Below are 21005 nucleotides of genomic sequence, written 5' to 3' on the forward strand. Positions count from 1 at the left end.
GAATTTGTACGCTGTATCCTACATGTTAGGAGGCACAACTGGTCGTATCTGTTGAAACGGGGGGGTTAATTTGAATAGGCAAATGATTGAGGCAGAAATCGGAGGAGAGATCAGGACGGGTTTTCACTCGGGGTCAGGGCTGGCTCTCCAGGAGCACAGGGCAGGGACACCGAGCCCACAGGGGCTGGGAGGACAGCGAGACGCGGGGTGTCTCGATGGGTTACAATCATCCCAGATCTCCTGAGCCGGCGTCTTCCAGAACCACTGGTGAGCTGCTGCCCCACCTGGCCGGCCAACACCAGGCACAGGCACAGTCCTGTCCCAGTGTCCCCGTCACTATACTGGGGCATTAGGACCCACACAGACCTCAGGGTGAGAGCGCCCCCTGCTGGCCCCACTAACACCTCTCCCAGCAGCAGCCTCACCTCTCCCAGGAGTCTCCCCTCCAGGTACTGGCCAGGCCCACACTGCTGGGCTCCAGTGGGGCTGTGAGCTGGGTGAGAGCGCCCCCTACTGGCCCCACTCACACCTCTCCCAGCAGTCTGCCCTCCAGGTACTGGCCAGGCTCCCACTGCTGGGCTCCAGTGGGGCTGTGAGCTGGGTGAGAGCGCCCCCTACTGGCCCCACTAACACCTCTCCCAGGAGTCTCCCCTCCAGGTACTGGCCAGGCTCACACTGCTGGGCTCCAGGGGGCTCAGTGCTAAAGCTGATGGTTTAAGACTGAGCACACATGGGGTTTTGTGCTCTCAGCTGTGGTCTAAGGACCCTGTTGTGTTGCACAAGTCTGTCTCAAGTGGTTTGTGTGTCCCCCGGCCTGCGCAGGAGTGCCTGGCGTGTGCACTTCCCGTGAGCACTGAGGGGTTTGAGAAATCACGTTTGTGCCATCGAGGAAAAAGCCTGTAACCAGCCCCTAGAGAGAAGAACAGACACTGCCGTCCCTAGAGGGAGACGGGGACTGAGGCCTGATGTTCCCGTTCCTCCCTGCGTCTCGCACAGAGAGCCCACAGCGCCATCTGGTGTCCGATGAGCATACCTGCGGTGACAAGGAGAGCCGGTGTCCTCGTACCCTCACCCGAAGGAGGCTCATGTTTCTTCTCTTCTCTTCTCAGCTGGAAGAGACCCTGGCCTGTTCCTGTGCAGCCAGGGCAGGCTGAGGAAGGCCCCTGCTCGACGGTCCTCGTCATCAGACCAGCTGAAGCACACGACAGCCTTACGAGAGAGACACGAGGGAAATCGCCTGTCCCTTTAATAATTATAATAATAATAATAATTAATAATTAATTGCTCACACTTATATAGCGCTTTTCTGGACACTCTGCTCAAAGCGCTTTACAGGTAATGGGGATCCCCTCCACCACCACCAGTGTGCAGCCCCACCTGGGCGATGTGACGGCAGCCATAGTGCACCAGAACGCTCACCACACACCAGCTCTCAGTGTAGAGGAGAGCAGAGTGATGAAGCCAGTTCAGAGAGGGGGATTGTTAGGAGGCCATGATTGATAAGGGCCAATTGGAAATTTGGCCAGGATGCCAGGGTTACACCCCTACTCTTTTAGAGAAGCGCCCTGGGATTTTTAATGACCACAGAGAGTCAGGACCTCGGTTTTACATCTCATCCGGCGGGGACGCCTCACCTGGGATGGGAGGCGGGGGACCCCCAGTCTGGGGTGCGGAGCCCCAGTCTCAGTCCCCGCGCCCAAGCCCAGGCAGCGTCTCCTGCGGCATCCCAGACAGGGGGGGACAGGTGTCCCTACCAAAGACGCGAGGGCGCTGGAGATACCCCAGAGCGCAGACGCCCCCTCTGTGTCCCCAGGTGTAGGGGCGACAGACTCGGGAAATCGGGCTCCTCTTGTCTCCCGGAGCTCCACTGGGCTGTCCTCCTTGTTGTTGTGTTGTTGTTGTGTTGTTGTTGTGTTGTTGTTGTTGTGTTGTTGTTGTTGTGTTGTTGTTGTGCTGGACTCTGCTGTAAGACACATTCCCCCCCCCCCCCCGGGGACAATATGCGTCTGGGCCGGTCATAACTTGTTTGTCCACCTACCATCTGGCAGAAGGTTCCGGTCACTCCAGTCGCACACAACTAGACTCCAAAATAGCTTCTTCCCCAGAGCTGTCAAGTTGGTGACGCCCCCACTCCTTCCCACCATATTATGATCACTCCTAACATCCTCCTGTACCCACAACCACTGTACTCCTACACCACCACACACACATGTAAGCCGAAATTGTACTGTCCCCTCGATAGCCCAGTAAAACTGTACCGGCCGTAGTGATATTTAATATTTATTAATTAACCATACTACTTTAACCACACTATTTTTTGCACTGTTCCAAGAATTACCTTGCACTGTTTTTGTCCTGTTAAATTTTCTCTGTTTGCAGAATTTTGCACAGTTTTCGATTACTTGGTTACATGTTATTTATGTCATGTTATTACATGTTACTGTTATCGCTATTGTGTTACTGTCTATTGTCTTATCTTCTGTCCTATTTATATACTGCACCTGAGTGACTAATGAGAAACACTTTTCATTATACTGTGCACCTGTGTAAGTATAATGACAATAAAGTTGAATTGAATTGAATTGAATTGAATGAACTAAATCAAACCAGGTAAGTGCCATTTCCTACCTGCCCTGTCTTCTGTTCCCCCTGTGCCTGATGAATCTGCTGCCCCCCCTCTCTCCCTCACGCCCGAAGGAGGCTTCTGTGTCAAAGCGGAGCGTCTCTCTCCCTTTCCGAACCCCTCAGCTCGCAATGAACCGTGGCTCCGGCTCAGCGGTGTTTTGCGCACGGCGTCCACAGGGGGGCGCCAAAGCACAGAAAACCACTACCGTCTCGGCCGAATCTCAGCCCCGGGCCTTCCTGGATCAGTACCAGAGCTCCAACACCCTGCACCGCAACAGCGGCTGATCGAACGCACTCAGAGCACCACCCGGAGTTACTCCGCCACACCAGCGCGCTGCACGGTCTCCCGGGTCACCCTGCTCTCATCTCGTCGATTTCCCTGCGGGATCAATGAAGTCTTCTCTATCTGCCCGGCACTGGCGCCCCAGACGGCGCTCCGGACCTGCTGTCCGGCTCGGGGACGCGGCCATCACAGAGTCCAGCAGGCCAGGGGGACAGGCTGCCATCTCCCTCATCTCTGGGGCAGGCTGTGGAACAATTCTGTGTCCCTGCAGACGAGCCTTATTATTATTATTATTATTATTATTCATTTACTTCTTAATGTCATAAACTGTCCCCACAGGCACTCCTTATTACTGTCAATTCACTCATTCAGTTATTTGAAGACAATCCCAGTTATTAAGTTAATTCACCTCTAGACAGCCCTGATTGTGGGTGTAATTCCTCTCGCCTTCGTCTCCGAGGTCTTGCTCGGGTGGAAGACTGAGCTCTGGGGAGACTCGGGCTGAAGGGCCCGTCCGACAGCCCAGCATCACGAGGCACGGGCCCTGTGTGCGGCACTACTGTCACAACGCACTCCAGACAGCAACAGAACCAGGGCCGAAGTCCAGAATCACGAGAGGAACTCAGGAAGAGAGCACCAGCGCGATCCTAGAACCAGGCCAAGGTCCAAAAACCAGGGAAAACAACACACCAGGAGCAGGAACAGCAACAACCAGGAACACAGCAACACAAGGCAACGAGCAGGAAACAAGAGAAGGAGCCAGGGCAAAGGGGAAAAACACCGGAAAACAAGGAAAACTTCCAGAAAAAGTGAAAATCTGCAGCCCAAAGCAGAGATAAACACCACCAAACCCAGCAGGGTCACAGAGCGGGGCTGAAGTAGGCCTGAGGAGGGGGGGCGTGGCGAGTGGGGTCTCTAGGCAACCAGGGTTTGTGCTGCGCTCCTGCGCCCTCTGGTGGCGAGGTGGTGCCACAGCACTGGCCCGCCGGCCCCAGAGGACACACATTTGCAGTGCACTTGCACTTGAGATAAGAGATCACCTCATTGGCCAGATACCATTTCTTGCATTAGGAATTTGTCTTTTCCCAGACCCCAGTACTGGAGCCCAGTACAGCCTCACACGTCACAGGGACTGGAGCCCAGTACAGGCACAAGTCACAGGGACTGGAGCCCAGTACAGCCGCACACGTCACAGGGACTGGAGCCCAGTACAGGCTCACGTCACAGGGACTGGAGCCCAGTACAGGCTCACGTCACAGGGACTGGAGCCCAGTACAGGCACACGTCACAGGGACTGGAGCCTAGTACAGGCTCACGTCACAGGGACTGGAGCCCAGTACAGGCTCACGCGTCACAGGGACTGGAGCCCAGTACAGGCACACGTCACAGGGACTGGAGCCCAGTACAGGCTCACGCGTCACAGGGACTGGAGCCCAGTACAGCCTCACGCGTCACAGGGACTGGAGCCCAGTACAGCCTCACGCATCACAGGGACTGGAGCCCAGTACAGGCTCACGTCACAAGGACTGGAGCCCAGTACAGGTGCACGTCACAGGGACTGGAGCCCAGTACAGGCACACGTCACAGGGACTGGAGCCCAGTACAGGCTCACGTCACAGGGACTGGAGCCCAGTACAGGCACACGTCACAGGGACTGGAGCCCAGTACAGCCTCACGCATCACAGGGACTGGAGCCCAGTACAGGCTCACGTCACAAGGACTGGAGCCCAGTACAGGTGCACGTCACAGGGACTGGAGCCCAGTACAGGCTCACGTCACAGGGACTGGAGCCCAGTACAGGCTCACGCGTCACAGGGACTGGAGCCCAGTACAGGCACACGTCACAGGGACTGGAGCCCAGTACAGGCACACGTCACAGGGACTGGAGCCTAGTACAGGCTCACGTCACAGGGACTGGAGCCCAGTACAGGCTCACGCGTCACAGGGACTGGAGCCCAGTACAGGCACACGTCACAGGGACTGGAGCCCAGTACAGGCTCACGCGTCACAGGGACTGGAGCCCAGTACAGCCTCACGCGTCACAGGGACTGGAGCCCAGTACAGCCTCACGCATCACAGGGACTGGAGCCCAGTACAGGCTCACGTCACAAGGACTGGAGCCCAGTACAGGTGCACGTCACAGGGACTGGAGCCCAGTACAGGCACACGTCACAGGGACTGGAGCCCAGTACAGGCTCACGTCACAGGGACTGGAGCCCAGTACAGGCACACGTCACAGGGACTGGAGCCCAGTACAGCCTCACGCATCACAGGGACTGGAGCCCAGTACAGGCTCACGTCACAAGGACTGGAGCCCAGTACAGGTGCACGTCACAGGGACTGGAGCCCAGTACAGGCTCACGTCACAGGGACTGGAGCCCAGTACAGGCTCACGCGTCACAGGGACTGGAGCCCAGTACAGGCACACGTCACAGGGACTGGAGCCCAGTACAGGCACACGTCACAGGGACTGGAGCCCAGTACAGGCACGCGTCACAGGGACTGGAGCCCAGTACAGGCTCACGCGTCACAGGGACTGGAGCCCAGTACAGGCTCACGCGTCACAGGGACTGGAGCCCAGTACAGGCACGAGTCACAGGGACTGGAGCCCAGTACAGGCGCACGTCACAGGGACTGGAGCCCAGTACAGGCTCACGCGTCACAGGGACTGGAGCCCAGTACAGGCACACGTCACAGGGACTGGAGCCCAGTACAGGCACACGTCACAGGGACTGGAGCCCAGTACAGGCTCACGCGTCACAGGGACTGGAGCCCAGTACAGGCACACGTCACAGGGACTGGAGCCCAGTACAGGCACACGTCACAGGGACTGGAGCCCAGTACAGGCTCACGTCACAGGGACTGGAGCCCAGTACAGGCACACGTCACAGGGACTGGAGCCCAGTACAGGCTCACACGTCACAGGGACTGGAGCCCAGTACAGGCTCACGTCACAGGGACTGGAGCCCAGTACAGGCACACGTCACAGGGACTGGAGCCCAGTACAGGCACACGTCACAGGGACTGGAGCCCAGTACAGGCTCACGTCACAGGGACTGGAGCCCAGTACAGGCACACGTCACAGGGACTGGAGCCCAGTACAGGTGCACGCGTCACAGGGACTGGAGCCCAGTACAGGTGCACGCGTCACAGGGACTGGAGCCCAGTACAGGCTCACGTCACAGGGACTGGAGCCCAGTACAGCCTCACACGTCACAGGGACTGGAGCCCAGTACAGGCTCACGTCACAGGGACTGGAGCCCAGTACAGGCTCACGTCACAGGGACTGGAGCCCAGTACAGGCACACGTCACAGGGACTGGAGCCCAGTACAGGCACACGCGTCACAGGGACTGGAGCCCAGTACAGGCTCACGTCACAGGGACTGGAGCCCAGTACAGGCACACGCGTCACAGGGACTGGAGCCCAGTACAGGCACACGCGTCACAGGGACTGGAGCCCAGTACAGGCACACACGTCACAGGGACTGGAGCCCAGTACAGGCGCACGTCACAGGGACTGGAGCCCAGTACAGGCACACGCGTCACAGGGACTGGAGCCCAGTACAGGCACACGCGTCACAGGGACTGGAGCCCAGTACAGGCACACGTCACAGGGACTGGAGCCCAGTACAGGCACACGCGTCACAGGGACTGGAGCCCAGTACAGGCACACGCGTCACAGGGACTGGAGCCCAGTACAGGCACACGTCACAGGGACTGGAGCCCAGTACAGGCTCACGTCACAGGGACTGGAGCCCAGTACAGGCTCACGTCACAGGGACTGGAGCCCAGTACAGGCTCACGTCACAGGGACTGGAGCCCAGTACAGGCTCACGTCACAGGGACTGGAGCCCAGTACAGGCTCACGTCACAGGGACTGGAGCCCAGTACAGGCGCACGTCACAGGGACTGGAGCCCAGTACAGGCACACGTCACAGGGACTAAATGAAAAAACTGAAAGGCACCCCAGTTGCAGAGCGATGACCTTAGGTCTGCTCCCTCACAGCTCTGAGGGCCTGGAGTGTCTGTGTGGAGTCTGCATGGTCTCTCCATGGTCTCAGGGTGCTTTGACCCAGAGGCACCCAGGATAATCTGTCTCTAAATGGCATGTGTGTGCACCATGCAATGGTCTTACATCCTGTCTATATCTGTGGCCCCCAGATCAAAAATAAAACCAAGAAATCTGCCTCACAGCATCTTGAGATCACTGGAAACTTTCTCATAAGAGTCTTTCTCACATATTCGGACTTCCTCCCACAGACTCGCTCTGCTTCAATCTGTGCTTTAGAAGTACAAACCGCGCAACACAGGAAGAACTGCCAAACGTACAAAAGAAAGGTATAAAAAAAAAAAAACCCTGCCTCAAGCACAGCCGAGCAGAAGAAGTGCATCAAGCTGCATCGTCTCACAGTCCAGAGCTCAACAGACTGCGGAGCGACTCCTGCAGTTTCCCTGCTCCTGCAATCAAAGGTATTTCATTTCATCTCAACTTCATTGTCCTGCTGCTGTCCTTGGTGCCTCCTGTCCTGTTGTGAGCAAAGGGATTGTCTCTCACCTCTGCGGACGAGAGTGTTTTCATTCGTGTTCCCCAAAGTCTTGCTCAAATCTAGGTTTTTTGTGCCGGCTTGTGATCTGCTGCCTGCCTGCTATAAGATCCCTGATGCATCATGGGGAGTGATAAGTTGGCACACTTGGCATGAAAAGCAGGAGAAAGAGTCTATTGCTGGAGCTGTGAGGCACAATATGCTTTTCCTTCAGTCTGAATGTTTGACAGAACAGAGTTTATTCTACAACCTCCAGTATCTGGGTGCAAAAGTGTCTTCTTCTCCAGCAAAACCTGTCAGAGTCAGGAGACTCAACAATCGTGTCTCTTCAGTCTCATCAGAAAACTTTAGTCATTTTCTCCACAACGTGTGTTTTCAGAGGTTATATTGAGCTGGTTAATGATCGTATCTCTTGTTCACAATCTCTGCTTCAGTCTCTGAGCAACAGTGCAGATTTGTGACACTGTGGTCTAAATTCAACACAAGATCAGGAGTATCAAACCTTTTCCTTCCGCAGAAAAACAATACAGATACAGATAAAAATTCAGAGGGCAAAAGCTGACATGACCACACCTGGGGACTGTTTTAAAAATTGTGGTCCACTGTGTGGAAGAAAAACAATGAGATTTACTGAATATGATTATTAGCTTGTATTAGAGCACAAGTACAGTGGTTAAGGACATTGAACTTGTCAAGCAGTGTGTGTGTAAAATGCACAATGTTTTCAGACCTCTCCTCTGTAACTTGAATGATCTGTCTGCTGTGAAGGTCTGAGCAACACTCCTCAGAGCACTAGGAAATGAAAGGTACTTGTAGTTAGATTAGAGCACAACAGCAGTGACTGAGGACAGTGAGCTGGACAAGACGTTTGCACAGTTTTATTTGAACCCCTTCCTCTGTGACTTGATCGACTGTGAGCTGTGAAGGTCTGAGCTCAGGGCATCACTGAGATCACACACACTGAGCAAGGACTTGTGTGAGTCACTGGTCCTTATCACTGTTCGCTGTAATAGTAGTGAGAGCTCCAGCAGGATCTGAATACAAACCAGACAGCTAATTTGAGGCACGACAATCATTGCTTTCTCCCAAAACCTGTCTCTTTGTCTCAAGGGTTGTTCAATGACCTGCTACAAACACCACTGTACAGTTTTACTCATCACAATAAATAGGCAAGACAAAGGAAGGAATGGTGTTTGTTACGTGCGCTGAGACAGTGTGTTGATACCTGCATGTGTTTCACGCCGGCCCCAGGAGGAGACAGAGGGCCGATGTGGAACAGTTCTGTTCTCCTCTCTAGAGAGGAAAGACTCGTACCTCTGAGCTCGAGCAGAGTGTCTCCGCCGTGTGAGTGTCTGACTCACAGGTACTCGTGAGTAGAGGAAAGGATTACTGTCAGGGAAGGACGACTGTTGTTCAAGGAGGCCCTCTAGAGGAGACTAAGGCGAGATAATCCTGCGCTAGGTCACACACTGTGAAATTAAAACAGCACGTTACTGTAGGTCTGTATGTGCACACGTGCTGCAAATGTATAAACGTTTCAGAAGACACAGATAACTTCTAATAACGAGAGTTTCTCTCCAGTTTTGCACTCAATAACTCTGGAATTAAACCAAAATCATTTTTCTCTTTAACCTCTCTCTCATACAAATAAAAGCAAACACACAAACTTCCACAACATGACAATTTTCTCATGTTTTGCGAACTAAACAGTTCTATACACATATAATACCGGTGTGACTCTGTTACTGATTTTTTAAATGTATTTTCATTTTTTTAAGTTAAAAAAGATACAAAGGCAGGCTCAAGTAAAAGGAGGAGACAGACTCCCATCAACCGAACCTCTCCCACACCAACATCATCAGTGTCTTTTTGCCTTTGTGTATCTGTTTCAGGTTATCAATAAACTGTGTAAACTGGGTGTCTCCATCGTGAGCCATCAAGAAGGTCTCTCTTGCCTTGAACACCATCAGGCCGTTCTGTTGACACTTAATATTTTAAGAGTGAGTATAAACACTCAGTTACAACAGTTTGCTCTGTGGTGGAGGAAGTTGTGTCTTCGCTGATGGGCTGTCTGCAGGTTCCTAGGGCAAACGCTGAACTTCCCTGTGAGAATCTGATACAGCTGCCTCCTTGATGGTGATATTATGACCCATGTGGCTGTCAGGCGAGGACCCAGGTGGACTCTTGGCTTGAGTACGCCCTCAAGTGGCGGGCAGCAGACCTTCACAGGGAAAAATGTCCTCTCTGCCAGATAACTCCTAATAACGGGACAGCAGGAAGAGGACTTGTTGAAATCTATTGTCTTGTCCATCTTACTCACACTCACTGTGGATTTTATTTTGTAGCTATAGATATAAAACTCTGTGTTTGATAATATTAACATATTTCTAAGCCATTAAATCTAGAATCAAAAGTGTGACTTGTGACCAGTAAGTGAAACAGTCCTGTTGAGGAAGAGGAGGACACGTGTGTCCCTTGCCCTCACATGATCATGTTTCTGTTTCCTGTAAGGGCTTTTGTGAGCCACAGAAACCCTGAACCCTGAAGGAGTCTGGGTGAGAGGCTGGAGCCAGGAGAGACCTCTGCGCTGTGAAGAGATGGTGGATTTCTCTTTCCTCAGGGAGAAGCTGAGGATCGGAGGAGTGGTCCGCAGTGTGTCGGTGGTGGTCCTGCTGCAGATTGTGGAGCAGCTCACGGAGCAGACATTCTCCTGTCCCTGCAATGAATTCAGACAGTGGTTTGCTGCCCTGTACTTCGCTACTCCAGCTGCAGTGCTTGTAGTTCTCACAGCCGCTGCTGCTCGCTGTCAGAAGAGGATTCTTTTCAATCCGTGTCAATGTGGACGTCCGTGTAGAAGCCCATGTGGAAGCCCATGTGGAAGATACTGTGAAGATGGGAGCTCATTGTTCAATATGATTCCGAAGTGTCTCTACCCGGCCTCGTGCTGGATCGTGATACTGCTGATTGATGGCAAGTACTTTGCTTGCTTCGCTGTCTCCAAGTGTGAGAATGGAACAGTAGACATCAATGATGCTGAGGGTATGAAATATCAAGCTGAATCCAAAGTAAGTAAACCTGCTGGACAGGTGATCTCACTGTTACAAGATTATGTTAATAGAAAACAATGATAAGTATAAAACTACAGCATTCTGGATGAATTCCCATTTGTCAGCACCTCAGTAACTGTGGGAATGATATCTATTTATCATCCACATAGAATTAGATCCCAAAAGCTCACATAACAGTACAACATAAATGCAATTAAATGGCACATTTTCTGTGCAGTCAACCAAATACAATACCAACACATTACACAAAAAGGTTTCAGCTTGTATCTTCAAACCGTAAACAGTGATCTTAAGCATTCTTTATATCAATATAACAGGAAGGTTAGAACAAATTAACTCCCATGGTTATTTTTTATTTGATGATATTATCTGATGCAATACATTGGCTTGATCCCTTGATCCTGGAAAGTCCGACATAGATCCCCACACTAATCTACACTGGTGCCTGTTTAAACATACTCCAAGCACCAGATCCCACTACCCCTGCACACAGCCCACAGTGGGATCCCTCCAGACTTCACACACACAGACACTGGAGTCTCACTACCAGGACACCGGACACCTGAGTCCATCAGACCTCACCAGTGAAGAGGAGCTCCAGTGTGTACAGTGTCCCAAAGAGGAACTGTGGAGTCTCCTCTCACTCTCTCACATACACTACCAGACCACTGGACACCTGAGAACCACACACACACACTGGAGTCTCCTCTCACTCTCTCACATACACTACCAGACCACTGGACACCTGAGAACCACACACACACACTGGAGTCTCCTCTCACTCTCTCACATACACTACCAGACCACTGGACACCTGAGAACCACACACACACACTGGAGTCTCCTCTCACTCTCTCACATACACTACCAGACCACTGGACACCTGAGAACACACACACACACACACACACACACACACACACACACACACACACACACACACTGGAGTCTCCTCTCACTCTGACATCATCTCCCTATGACACCCCTCTGTTTCCCAGACTGATCACAGCTCTGGAGCTCCAACACCAGAGCTTAACAGTGTCTCTCTGTTTCTCTCTCTTTCAGGTCAGTGGATTCGCCATTGTTCTCATTTTTGCTGTCTCTTACTTCATATATTTGATGTTGTTGTGCTGTAGAGAACCAGAAAAGAAATATAAACACAGGTACAAGAAGACACAGAGGAAGGAGAGAGAGGAGAGTGTCAGGAAGTTTGCAGAAGAACGTGCCAAGCATGAGGTCAGACTGATCGAAGAGATACTGTATGAACAGAATAAAAATGAATCCAAAGAGACTCAAAATAAACCCATACACTTTAGTCCAGAGGTAGTAACTAGACTGCTGGAATATCAAATTCTCTGCACCTCTGAAACCAAGTTCCCTTTACCCTGCTCCTACTTTCTGAACCTGCAACTGATCAGAACCAATTATAAACACTGTACCCTAATGCTGAGCCTTTACCTTCTCACAGAACAAAGCCCAGTCAATGGGCAGAACCCTGACTCCTCTCAGACCCTAAGACTGCCTTTAGACCAGGTCCTAACTCCAAGAGTAACCCTTACTCTTCACACTAACCCGACTGTAACCCTTACCTTTACCAGTGTTACCTTTAACACTGACTCCACACTGACACTGAGCTTCAAATCTTCCAAACGTGAAAACTGCACCATCTATAAGAACACCTACATCTTAGAAATAACCTCTGACCCCGAACCTCAATTAAAACTCACCCCCACTGACAAACCTGTACCTGCTGGGGTCCCGACATATTCAGTAACCCTCCCTTCACCCCTCGCCAAAACCTTCTTACTGATCCGAAACACAGACAGTTCTCTAACCCTCATCTTGAATCCTGGCTCTGACACTGGACAAGATGACACAGAAGCTCATTCTCCAGGCACTGGCGGTCATACAGGTGGTCAGAGGGTCAGTCAGCAGGGTGGCAGTACAAGTGATCAGCGGGTCAGTCAGTCTGGTGATAGTACAAGTGATCAGAGGGTCAGTCAGCAGGGTGGCAGTACAAGTGATCAGAGGGTCAGTCAGTCTGGTGGTAGTACAAGTGATCAGAGGGTCAGTCAGTCTGGTGGTAGTACAAGTGATCAGAGGGTCAGTCAGCAGAGTGGTAGCGCAAGTGATCAGAGGGTCAGTCAGTCTGGTGGTAGTACAAGTGATCAGAGGGTCAGTCAGTCTGGTGGCAGTACAAGTGATCAGAGGGTCAGTCAGTCTGGTGGTAGTACAAGTGATCAGAGGGTCAGTCAGTCTGGTGGTAGTACAAGTGATCAGAGGGTCAGTCAGTCTGGTGGTAGTACAAGTGATCAGAGGGTCAGTCAGTCTGGTGGTAGTACAAGTGATCAGAGGGTCAGTCAGACTGGTGGTAGTAGAAGTGAACAGAGGGTCAGTCAGTCTGGTGGTAGTACAAGTGATCAGAGGGTCAGTCAGTCTGGTGGTAGTACAAGTGATCAGAGGGTCAGTCAGTCTGGTGGTAGTACAAGTGATCAGAGGGTCAGTCAGACTGGTGGTAGTAGAAGTGATCAGAGGGTCAGTCAGTCTGGTGGTAGTACAAGTGATCAGAGGGTCAGTCAGTCTGGTGGTAGTACAAGTGATCAGAGGGTCAGTCAGTCTGGTGGTAGTACAAGTGATCAGAGGGTCAGTCAGACTGGTGGTAGTAGAAGTGATCAGAGGGTCAGTCAGTCTGGTGGTAGTACAAGTGATCAGAGGGTCAGTCAGTCTGGTGGTAGTACAAGTGATCAGAGGGTCAGTCAGCAGGGTGGTAGTACAAGTGATCAGAGGGTCAGTCAGTCTGGTGGTAGTACAAGTGATCAGAGGGTCAGTCAGTCTGGTGGTAGTAGAAGTGATCAGAGGGTCAGTCAGTCTGGTGGTAGTACAAGTGATCAGAGGGTCAGTCAGTCTGGTGCCAGTACAAGTGATCAGAGGGTCAGTCAGTCTGGTGGTAGTACAAGTGATCAGAGGGTCTGTCAGTCTGGTGGTAGTAGAAGTGATCAGGGGGGACAGTCAGCAGGGTGCCAGTACAAGTGATCAGAGGGACAGTCAGACTGACAGTCATACAGGTGGTCAGACTGACAGTGAGCCACATGAAAATATACCTCTGCTACAATCCACTCAGAGCAGTGCAGACACCCCTACCAGTCATGAATCCCAGACACCAGTATAAGTCATCAATACAGGCAATCCATAACACTGGAGTATAACACTGGACATCAATAAAGACCATAAATACTGGTCATCAATACTGGGCAACAACATCACCTATCACCACTGGACAACAATACTACACAACATTGCTGTACGTCAATACTGTACAACAATATCGGTCATCTTTGCTGTGCACTGTGTCCATCCACCAATACCAGCCACTGTGGACACTGGTGATGGTCACAAGAGAGACAGACCAGTGCACTGGACAATGATGATGTTATAATAAGCAGGTTCTGAATTTGTACAGTAAGTATAACTTCTGATCTATGACATACACCTGCCTGTAAATTATAGTATAAAAAACTCCTTATAACCTCTCTGTAACCCTTATTATACCAAGGCTCCTTATGACCTCTGTATAAACCTTATTATAGCAGAACTTCTTAATACACCTGTATAAACTTCTTTATAACAGAGCTACCTAAAAATGTATTACAGCAATACTTTTTATTACATCTACATAAACCTCATTAAATCAATGCTATTAATGACCTCTAGATACATTTGTTTAAGCAATGCTAATTAATACTTCTATATAAACTTCATTATAGCAAGGCTTCTCATGACCACTATACTGTGTGAACCGAAGTATAGCAATGTTCTATATAAACTTTATTATAGGAATGTCTCTTATTATTCTTGTGTATAATGGCAAAATAAATGTTTAAGCAGTATTTCCCTTTCCTGTGTGAAGTGTTTTCCTCCGAAGGGCTCTCCCAGCCAGTTCTCCCAGTGCTCCTTGACAGACCAGTTTGTTGTTTCTGGGGTTCTGCTGTGTTAAAGGCCCGGGAGGTGTTTCCTAACAGACTCCCATCTCTGCTGTGCTGTGTCCTCAGCTCCTCTGGGTCTTGAAAAGAGCTGAGACCCTTCCTCTCATCCTTCAGTGGGGCCTGTGTGCGAGACAGAGAGCCTCAGGAGAGAGGAGACTGGGACAGTCAAGCTCTGGGAACAGCTGCACCTTGTGGAGAGGAAGCTTCCAGGAAAGACGATCAATATTTTCTTGTTTTCTAAACTGTTTGAATTGCAAGTCAGAGCTCATTTACAAAGACTGGTGATGAGAACAGGAGAAGTTACCATGAGCACCAGGGGGTCTGGATATGAGCACCAGGCTCCAGGCTTGCAGAGGTCTGGAGGGAGAATCAGAGCAGGAGCTCGGAGAGGCAGGGAAGATGGAAGATTCCTGGCTTCCTGCAGGGAAGGAGGTCCATCAGCAGGAATGACCAGAGATGACCAGCCCATGACTGGGCCTCCACTCACTAAAACAGTGCGGGACAGAGCAGAGACACACTGACACTTCCTCACTGAGACAGTGCAGGACAGAGCAGAGACACACTGACTCTCCCTCACTGAGACAGTGCAGGACAGAGCAGAGACACACTGACACTTCCTCACTGAGACAGTGCAGGACAGAGCAGAGACACACTGACTCTCCCTCACTGAGATAGAGCAGGACAGAGCAGAGACACACTGACTCTCCCTCACTGAGATAGAGCAGGACAGAGCAGAGACACACTGACACTTCCTCACTGAGATAGAGCAGGACAGAGCAGAGACACACTGACTCTCCCTCACTGAGAAAGTGCAGGACAGAGCGGGCAGGACAGGACAGAGCAGAGACACAAAAAAAGAAAACCTGCACACCTAGGGCACGCCCCCTGTCTCCATCCCCGTCTCCAGCATGACTGTCTCCCTCGTGTTTCCTCACCATTCCGGATCGTGTCGTCTGCGTAGGGCCTGGAAAGACCTGTCCGTGACAGGAACAGCTTCTCCCAGCAGGCTGTCAGACTCCTCAACACCCTGGAGTCTGCCTGCACCCCCCCAATTCCAGAACCAGGTTTAACTCCCCCCAGTGTGTGGTGTAGATTGTATGATGAGTTCTTTGGACTATTCTGTAATAGTTGAATTGCACTATGTGTATACTGCCTCTGTTGTCATTTATTAATATTAGTATTATTAGAATCATTATTAGTAGTAATTTGCACTAGGTGTATCCTGTCTACAATGTCTGTGTCAGTGTCCTGCCTGTATTTGCACCGTGGACCAGGAGGAACAAAATTTCGTTCCCCTGTGTACTTGTTCAGGGCTGGACTGACAAATAATCGTGAACTTGAACATCCAGCCAGCAGCGGACACAGACCATAACATAGCAGAGTAACAGACGGGCTGCAGGGAGTTAACTGATAGCAGAGTACAACAGTCATACTGAAAGAGGCTACACCACACACACCTCACACACTTCACTGTACCTTGTCACAGACGCCAGGTCACCAGGTTCGCTCCTCTCAGTGAGATACGAGAAGGTGTGCCTGCAGTGGGCAGAGGAAAACAAACACTGGACACTGGAGGACTGGAACGACATCATCTGCTTCCTGCTGCTCCACGCGGATGGAGGAGCCCCTAACGGAGGCACTCTTTCCAGACCCTGTGCGGGGACAAAGTGGAGAAAACACGGGGGGGGGGTCCTGCAGGAGACGGGGATGAAGACAGGGGGCGTGTCCTTGGTGCGCTGGTGTTCGGGGGAGGAGCGGCCGAGGCAAACAGTCCAGACAGTCCAAGGGGGAATCCAAACGGAGGCGAAAGTCCAAAGCTGGGCGGTCCATCCTAGACAGACGGTTAAAAACAGGAACCCGATCGGACCAGGAACAGGACCAGGACCAGGAAATAAAACCTTAAGGGGTCCTGGTGCGGACACCAGAGCAGAGCCCGGATTAACGTCAGCGCCTGGCTTCAAGGGGGGGCTGGGAGGAGGCTGGAACAGGGGGCAGGCGCACAAAATCAGGTGAGAAGTGAGAGAGCCGGGGTGTCCGGTTCGCTGATCCGGCAGGCTGGCGCCAGCAGTGCAGGCTGGTGATGGTGCTGTAATGTTGTGGGGTGTGTCTGTGCCAGACACTGGGTCCCTCTACGCAAGCAGAGCCATGTTTCAGCGCCACAGGAAATCGGAACACTGTTGCCGGTCGGGTGCGTCCCCTCTAGGCAGCTGCGTATCCATCAGCCAGGGGGCTGTTTCAGCAGGACGATGTCACGGATGTCACGGGACGAACCGTGGAGAGGGAGGAGAGCAGAGAAGACAGGTCAGGAGTCGAATAGAAACCTGGGCCCTCAGGCAGCGGACGTGGGGCGACCTGGTGCTCGCCGGGTTTCAGGACACCCGCACGTCAAAGCTGAGCGAGCCCCAGGGAGAGAGAGACACCGGAAGGAACAAAGCACAGGAACCTAGGGGCAGGACAGAGCAGGAGCGCCCTCTGGCTGCAGAGGGGGTGACAGGTGACTCTGCAACTGTGGGGTGTCTTAGTGAGGGGAGGGAGGGAGGGAGGGAGGGAGAAGGAATATAGGAGCCTGATTACCAGCTTTGTAGAGTGGTGTCATCTTAAACATCTGCAGCTAAACACCAGCAAGACCAAAGAAACGGTCCTGGTCAAGGTTGTGACTGCACTGATATTCTTCATTGTTAGAATTTGAGTTGACCACTGAAATGGTGCAAAGCAACAGGTAAGAGGTTTATTCCATGCTGAAAAAAAGAAGAAAGAAAACACAACGTGCTCAACAGATGTTCAGGAGAGGGGCAAATGCTAATGTTGTACTTCCTCTGTGTGTACTGCTCACAGCTCTGCACTCATCTTTTCTCACACCCCTCCCCCCACAACAGCTGGACCCTTGCTGCTGCTCCAAGGCTCATTCCTTGTCAGTGAGGTGGTTGTGTCAGTGCTGATCTTCAGCCAGTACTGTCGTTTCCTCAGTCAGGCAAGTTGAAGCCAAACTACTGTATTCAGTGTGCTAGCCCTTTATATTTGTCAGCCTCTTTAGTTGTTTTTAGAATTATCCTGACTTCTAAACAATGATTAAGGAAAATGAACTGCAGAAGCAGTTCTTCCATGCAAGATCCTGTAAATCTTTTTAAACTCTTTCCTCTGTGAATTGAAGGATTGCCTTTTTAAGAAGTACCACAGTTTTTAATGTGTCACTGAGCTTGGAAGAGTTACTTTCCTCAGGGCACTACGTTCATTAAATCACCACACACAGAGTGTGGATTACTGGCCGTTATCATTTTTCTCTGGAGACAAAGAATAATTTCATTTTTTTTCTCTCTTCCATCTAAATCAAGGGTTTCTAATTGAGGTGTAGTTTTCCAATGCTGCAAATGTGTATTCAAGTGTTAGCCTGACGTAGTCATTTTAAGGCTGCTTCTGCACAGTAAAGTTAATAGTAATAGTAATAGTTTGTAGGATTTTCTTTCTCATGGTTTTTGAACATGAGAGCAACATGCAAGTATCACAGACAAACCAGACAAGATCTGAACCCAAATCCTGGAGTTTAAAAGAAGCCTGAAAAGAAAATCTAGAATCAAAAGTTTTAATCTTGACAAATAATTGTAAGATCCCTGTTTGGGGTGTAGCGGCGAGGCTTATTAAAATTCAGGAATTAATTTTTCTGCTCCCTTGCCATTGAAGCCCCGTCTCTCTCTTCGTCTCTGTGGTGCAGTCACAGAGAGGCTATTCATACAGGCTGATTTAAAGATGTTTTCTTTTGATAAGGGACAGCTCCCAAATGGGGATGCACGTAGCTAAGCCTGGCTATCATGATCAATGGTCATTAATTGGCGCCTATCTGTCTAGGGAGTGCCAGTTGGACATTTGGACTGCACTCCTAAGTGTCAGGAGTAAGTGACTCATATCTCACCTTGATCAACCAATCAGGGACTGGTAGGGCCGAGTAACCCACGTGGGACTCTGATGCCCATGGAACTTTCAGCCAAGGAACGAGCTGAAGTTCCTCCAGGTAAAAACAGCTTCTGAGAGAAGAACTCCAAAAAAAGGAACAATTCCAGGGCAGGACGACCTGCAGGCCGGAACAGTTGGGAAGCGCAGGACATTCTGGCAGCGCGCCTCCTGACCATCCTGAGACTCAGCCCGGACAACCACGGAATGGCCAGTGTGTCCGAATGCCAGAACTTTCCTCTGTTCTAAGAGTCTAGAGTGGAGGTTGCCAGAGAGTAACCAGAGGATCCACCCGAGGTTAGCATCAGCAGCAAGCCTCGTGAACAGGTCAGAACTGTGGACAGCTGAATCACTATTCAGAACTAGCGCTTCATCAGGAACGAACCGGTCCTCTTCCTGACCCGCTGGGACCCACAGTCATCTTTTCTCCTGTGCACAAACTGCTAGTCAGCCAACACTAACTAGCGAGTCTTCAGTGAGAGCATCGCAGGAACTTCTCTCAAGCCACACAGCACAGCCTGGCACGGAGCCAGAGAGCGTGGATTGGACAGCAACAGCCTGCAACTGTTTCTTTGTGCCCGCAGGAGATCTGAATCCCCAGAGATTGGATGAGTATTCAACTTCACTGCATTACAGCTCAAGAATTCAATTGTTATCCCAACCAGTTGATATCAATTTAATTCCTTATGTAGTTATGTACTTGTTTTGAGTATCTAATGTATAATGAATATCTAGAAGTTATAACCAAGTTCATTTATGAAACGGTCTAAATGAATGATATAGCAACGTATGGCCTCTTGATATGTGTAACTCTTTGTAACTGAATGAACATATATCTTTTGTATTCTGATAACCCTCACGATAAGATCTGTTAGGTTTATATGCATATTCTATGTAGTAATAAATGTATCCTTGTGTATTAGTACCTGTGTGTGTGCGTTGTTTGAGTTATAGCGCAAGGTTGGATTCTAAATCGTTTATTGGGATGTGGAGATTTGCCATAACCTGCTTGGCTGAGGGCCAACCTTCTGCCGTTGTTGTCCCAGTAAATACCCAGACTCCTACCTTACTGGTGCCTCGTGAGAGCACACTACAGGGGAGAGGAGTTCACATATTTTTACATATTAGAACATTTTTTCAAGTTCAACATGTTTCTGTTTTCCTGTAGGTGTTTTTGGGAGACACATAAAACCCTGAAGGAGTCCTAGTCTAGAGGCTGGAGCCGGGAGAGACCTCTGCGCCGTGAAGAGATGGTGAAATTCTCGTTACTCAGAGAGAGGCTGATGATCGGAGGAGTGGTCCGCAGTGTCTCAGTGGCTGTGTTGCTGCAGGTTGTGGAGCAGCTCACAGAGCTTCTGTACTCTTGTCCCTGCAATGAGCTCAGACAGGGGTTTGCTGCCCTGTACTTCGCTGCTCCAGCTGCAGCACTTGTAGTCCTCACTGTGATCGCTGCTGGTTATCAGAAGAGGATCCTTTTCAATCCGCGTCAATGTGGACATCTGTGTAGAAGCCCATGTGGAAGATACTGTGAAGATGGGAGCTCATTGTTCATTATGATTCTGAAGTGTCACTACCCGGCCTTGTGCTGGATCGTGACACTGCTGATTGATGGCGACTATGTTGCTTGCTTTTTTGTCTCCAAGTGTAAGAATGGAACAGTAGACATGAAGGACCCAAAGGCTATGGAATATCAATACAAATCCAAAGTAAGTAAACCTGCTGGAAAGGTGATCTCACTGTTAAAAAATCTGAATCCAGGGCGAACTGAAACAAGTGAAAAATGATGCATGTCTTACAAGCAATGATTATTTCAGAAAGAGTGAATGCCACTTACGGTATATGAAACATCTAGAAATTATTTTCTAGATTAGTGCAATTATATTTTTAAAGGAATTACATTACTACAAAACAGACACTTTTTAAGAACGTGAAGTGACTCACTCACTTACATACATACACTACCAGACCACTGGACACCTGAGAACCACACACACACACTGGAGTCTCCTCTCACTCTCTCACATACACTACCAGACCACTGGACACCTGAGAACCACACACACACACTGGAGTCTCCTCTCACTCTCTCACATACACTACCAGACCACTGGACACCTGAGAACCACACACACACACTGGAGTCTCCTCTCACTCTCTCACATACACTACCAGACCACTGGACACCTGAGAACCACACACACACACTGGAGTCTCCTCTCACTCTCTCACATACACTACCAGACCACTGGACACCTGAGAACCACACACACACACTGGAGTCTCCTCTCACTCTCTCACATACACTACCAGACCACTGGACACCTGAGAAACACACACACACTGGAGTCTCCTCTCACTCTCTCACATACACTACCAGACCACTGGACACCTGAGAACCACACACACACACTGGAGTCTCCTCTCACTCTCTCACATACACTACCAGACCACTGGACACCTGAGAACCACACACACACACTGGAGTCTCCTCTCACTCTCTCACATACACTACCAGACCACTGGACACCTGAGAACCACACACACACACTGGAGTCT

General features: G+C 50.6%; 1 protein-coding gene across 1 annotated transcript; it reads left to right on the top strand.

Moving 5' to 3' along the window:
• The first annotated feature begins 9853 nt into the window (after positions 1 to 9853).
• On the top strand, positions 9854 to 14515 carry LOC107076009 (serine-rich adhesin for platelets-like). The gene is made up of 3 exons (XM_069191984.1): positions 9854 to 10518; positions 11587 to 12912; positions 14444 to 14515. Exons 1-3 carry the CDS (start codon positions 10051 to 10053, stop codon positions 14513 to 14515), a joined length of 1866 nt encoding a protein of 621 aa, XP_069048085.1. The 5' UTR covers positions 9854 to 10050.
• Positions 14516 to 21005: the final 6490 nt, after the last annotated feature.

The sequence above is a fragment of the Lepisosteus oculatus genome, chromosome 7 (genome assembly GCF_040954835.1).
Source record: "Lepisosteus oculatus isolate fLepOcu1 chromosome 7, fLepOcu1.hap2, whole genome shotgun sequence".
Classification (NCBI taxonomy): Eukaryota; Metazoa; Chordata; class Actinopteri; order Semionotiformes; family Lepisosteidae; genus Lepisosteus; species Lepisosteus oculatus.